Source organism: Alexandromys fortis, unplaced genomic scaffold (assembly GCF_014885135.2).
Source record: "Alexandromys fortis isolate MF-2015 unplaced genomic scaffold, M_Fortis_MF-2015_v1.1 scaffold_461, whole genome shotgun sequence".
Lineage (NCBI taxonomy): Eukaryota > Metazoa > Chordata > Mammalia > Rodentia > Cricetidae > Alexandromys > Alexandromys fortis.
Window position 1 is genome coordinate 204,870 of NW_026068398.1, and position 4,409 is coordinate 209,278.

At 34.5% G+C, this 4,409-nt stretch overlaps 1 protein-coding gene and 1 gene segment (V, D, J or C); one reads left to right on the top strand and one right to left on the bottom strand.

Annotated features, from left to right (window-relative positions):
• Positions 1–2,544, bottom strand: part of LOC126495594 (TOX high mobility group box family member 4-like) — a 15,858-nt gene extending 13,314 nt beyond the window's left edge. Inside the window, exon 1 of the mRNA XM_050133179.1 lies at positions 2,518–2,544. Coding sequence (XP_049989136.1) covers positions 2,518–2,544 — 27 coding nt within the window. The remainder of the gene's footprint in view (positions 1–2,517) is intronic.
• A 990-nt stretch (positions 2,545–3,534) lies between these two features.
• On the top strand, positions 3,535–4,068 carry LOC126495595 (Ig heavy chain V region 441-like). The segment is given in 2 exon segments: positions 3,535–3,641; positions 3,749–4,068. Coding segments are annotated over 2 exon segments (417 nt in total).
• The last annotated feature ends 341 nt before the right edge of the window (positions 4,069–4,409 follow it).

The window sequence follows — 4,409 nt, forward strand, 5'->3', positions numbered from 1 at the left end:
CTTTTTCTTGAGACATTTTTTTCTAGATGATTTTTTTCTTTTTCTTCAAATATCTGGTGAGAACATAACCTTTAAAATGGGTCAATATTTTTGATTCATAGTGTTTTAATTTGTTAATATTCTGTATGCTAATATATAGCTGGCATTTTTTCTTTCTTCTTGGGCTTTCCCTTTATTCAAATGATTATGTCATTTTTTGAAAGGAGCAATTTAGATTTATGATGTCTCATAAATTTGTCCGTTATTTGTTCTTAACTCCTTGGCCTTGTGTTGTGTCCATAAGATTGTTTCCTACAATTACAACTAGTTGAGTAATGCCTGTGTATCTTTCAAGAGTTCAATATTTCAGGTGTAATATTCATTTTTCTTATCCATTTTCTGTGATGGATAATAAACACAAGTGTAATTTCATTCTTCTCTATTTGTACTAAGTTTTTCAAGTACCATTTTTTGAAAATGATATCTTTCTAAAATGTGAAAACTTAGAATCTTTGTCAAGTATCAGGTTGCAATAGTTAACAGACATTCATGTTTGTATTTTCCAGTTTGTTTGCTTTTTTATCTACATCAATTTTTGTGCCAGTACCAGTTTACTTTTATTGCCATAGCAATTTATTATGATGTGAAATATGATAAAGTAATCCAACATTCTTTATATTCAAGATTGGTTCCTTTGTGATTTTAAACTAACCTTTAGAAACTGTCTGTTTTTCTATTACATAGAGAATGTCATGATGATTTAGAATGGGATTGCACTCGGGAGGCAGAGGTGGATTTCTGTGAGTTCGAGGCCAGCCTGGTCTACAAGAGCTAGTTTCAGGACAGGAAACAAAAAGCTACGGAGAAAGCCTGTCTCAAAAATAAAAAAAAATGTAGAATGGGATTGCATTTATTCTCTGAATTTCTTTGATTTAATGATCATATTTATAGTATTAGTTCTACCAGTCTATTAATATGGAACATCATTCCATCTTCTAAATTGGCCTACACTTTTCCAGAGCTTAGAGTTTTATCATAACCTCTTTGTTAGAATTAATCCTAGGTATTATTTTATGTTTTGGGAGAATATTATCAATGAGAGTATTCTATTATGTTCTTCAATAGACTTATTATTAGTACACAGAAAGACAAGTAAATTTTTTAAGTTCAGTTTATTTCAAGCTATTATGCTTAATGATTTCATTATTTCTAGAATTTTCTGGTAAAAATGTATTTGTAGGCATAATGCCTTTTTATTTTGAAAATAGTATCAATTTGAATTTTTTTCTAGAGTATTTTTTAAATTTCTTTATCAACTATTTTCCTGTAGATAAAATACCAAACATTATATTGAAAAAATAGTTTATGTAATATATAGGCCTCTCTGATTTCTGATATTTTAAAGTCAGATATATATGTATATATATAGTATTGTATATTTATATGTAAGTATATAAATAAGATATATACTGAGTCTAGTATGCATAATCTGTGACCAATATGTCTACTTGACACCCTATATTACTCATGGATTAAATGAGTATATCATTCTACCTTACAGCAATCTGTCCTATCCCAGAATGTTTCAATATATCTATGGTATCATTCACATGTCCTCTCTGGTATATAGGTCTTGTGTTTGCCTCAGTATTCCTTACATGAATTATTTCCTCCCATTTCCCATGACTTGTTGTAATACTTCAAGAAAGGTTTGTACACATTATTGATAAAAGAATACCTGGAGTTTGTTTAAAATGGAACATGATTAATTAATGTCATTGTTTGTATATTTGCCTTTGTAAAGCCTACTCTAACTGTATTTCAGGAAATCCTTCAGAGGGAAGCTCAACACTGCTATGAGCTCTGGGTGTAATTATTAGGACTTCTCTTGGTCTATTCATCGGCCATATGATTTTCAGTTGATTGTGAGTACATATAAGATAGCGTTCTTCAGCCAGGAATGACATTCCATGAAGATTCTCCCTTATCTTTTTCTTGATGAATCAATATCTGACAAAATTTTTGGAACATTGTTTTTATGCTTAAAAGAATTGTAGAGAGATGGTGATTTTCTTTTTCTTTTTCTTTTTCTTTTTCTTTTTTTTTTTTGAGTATGAGTAGTTTCACAGGAACAAACATTATGGTAATAAATGCCATGACTTTTATCATCATGTAATCATGATAAATGAATTCACTGATGGTGAGGTGCACTGAAGTCCATTAAACTGTCCTCTACATTACACCTACATATTTCTACCCCCATGTATTTAAAATATGATAATATCCATATTGTTAAGAGGTTAACTAAGGGGACTACATACGCACAATGCTCAGGTACTTTTACATGATGTGAAGGGCATATTTGTAACTTAGCTCTTTGCAGGTCACTCAAATGCCTGCACAGAATGACTTAATTTTATATTGAGCATACTATCTGAGATCATGACCTTTGTTCATTACCCTTCAGAGAAACTGTTATTAAAGATAACGTTGATTCCTATTGTTTCTGGCTAAGAAACATGAGCCTGAGTCACTTACCAGTTTATGGAGGCTGAAAGCAAGCATCCTTCTTCTCAATCGGCTTCAATTCACATCCTAAGAATGATATTGGAAAAGTGTCTTGGGAGTAATCAGCTAATATCACAGATGTCCCATTGTCTCTGTTGAACAGTGACCTGAGTTCAACAAAAATCTCCAGTGTTCTCTACTGTTGCCTCATGGGCTCAGAGTGGGCTCAATCAACTTTCTCAAAATCACAGATGATTTTATTTCACATAATATCAGGAGAGGTAATTATCTGGAAGAGGGCATGAAACACACTGAATAAGAAAGATAAAGGTTGCAAGTGAGGTTATCCTCCTGGGAGGCCTGTGGATGCATATGTGTAGGATATGCAGAGTCCAATTCCTGAGTTGTACACTGAAGTTTAGCTTATCAGTCACTCTCTGTTTCTAGTGAACAGATATGTAGATTTCTGGAAAAGAGAGCCAAAACAAACAAAAAAAAAAGACACCAGAATTGTATACTTTTTGGTGCACATGAATGTGGACAGAGTCTCTGCATTTTACTTGCTGAGCAATTGAATTCAGCCATGTCACATGATAACAACACAAAAATTGAGCTTCCAAAGTCCAGAGGCAACAACACTTAGGGTTGTAGCTGACTCAGTTGGTGCTAAGTGCATCAGTGTTGAAGTCAACACAGTATAAGGAAAGATCTCCAGAGCATGTAAGAAAACAATGCCACTGCCCTCTATAATACAGGACATGAATAATTGGGCAGAAATTATTCCTAAAATGCATATTTTCTTTGTGATTATTATGTTAAATAGACAATAATTCATGTGTGCCAAGAAAAAAAATAGTTTCGTATGATAAAAAATTTCCTAACATTATCTTTCCTGCCAGACTTCCCCAGAACATTTACAAACATATTAGAACCTGCTATCTCTTAGCTCCAACAGCAGAGCTTATATAACAGGAAGGCATGCAAATAAGACCTAACTCTGCTCATGAAAACCTAATAAGCACTGGCCTTGAAGCTCAGACAAAGGAATCAGTCCTGGATGCCCAGGTCTTCCCATTCAGTGATCAGCACAGAAAACAAAAAACACAGAATGAATTTGGTGATGATTTGCTTTTTCCTTGTTGCTTGTTTAAAAGGTAATTTATGAAGAAGAGATACTGAGTGTGATAGTGAACATGAACAAGATATATAAAAGATAGATTTTTCTGTTGCAATTTACTAACAACATTCTCTGTGTTTGCAGGTGTCCAGTCTGAGGTGCAGCTTGTGGAGTCTGGAGGAGGCCTGGTGAAGCCTGGGGGATCCCTGAAACTATCCTGTGTAGCCTCTGGATTCACTTTCAGTGATTACTGGATGAACTGGGTTCGCCAAGCTCCAGAGAAGGGGCTGGAGTGGGTTGGATATATTAACAAAGACAGCAGTACTATAAGATATGCACCATCCGTGAAGGATCGATTCACCATCTCCAGAGACAATGCCAAGAACACTCTGTACCTGCAAATGAATAGTGTGAGATCTGAGGACACAGCCACTTATTACTGTGCTAGAGACACAGTGATGTGACTTTAGTGTTAACTCAGGCATAAACCTCACTCTTAGGCCACTCAGGGCCACCAGGGGGTGTAAAAGTCACAGAATACAGGTTCCTCCCAGGAATTTATAAAGACATGATTAGATTAAGCACTCTTCTCAGGTGTTTAACCTACATTTTTTTTTTACACATTCCGAAATTCTCTCTACATGTACGTTCTGAAGGGACACAATGTACTCAACACATTATATGTTCTTTTTGTGCCATTTTTTCATAGGAGGCACAGTCTCCCATGAACAGTGTAAGCTGACAACTCTGCGGACACAAAGGACCCTACATTAGTCATTGAAATTTTATGAGAAGAAAATATCTG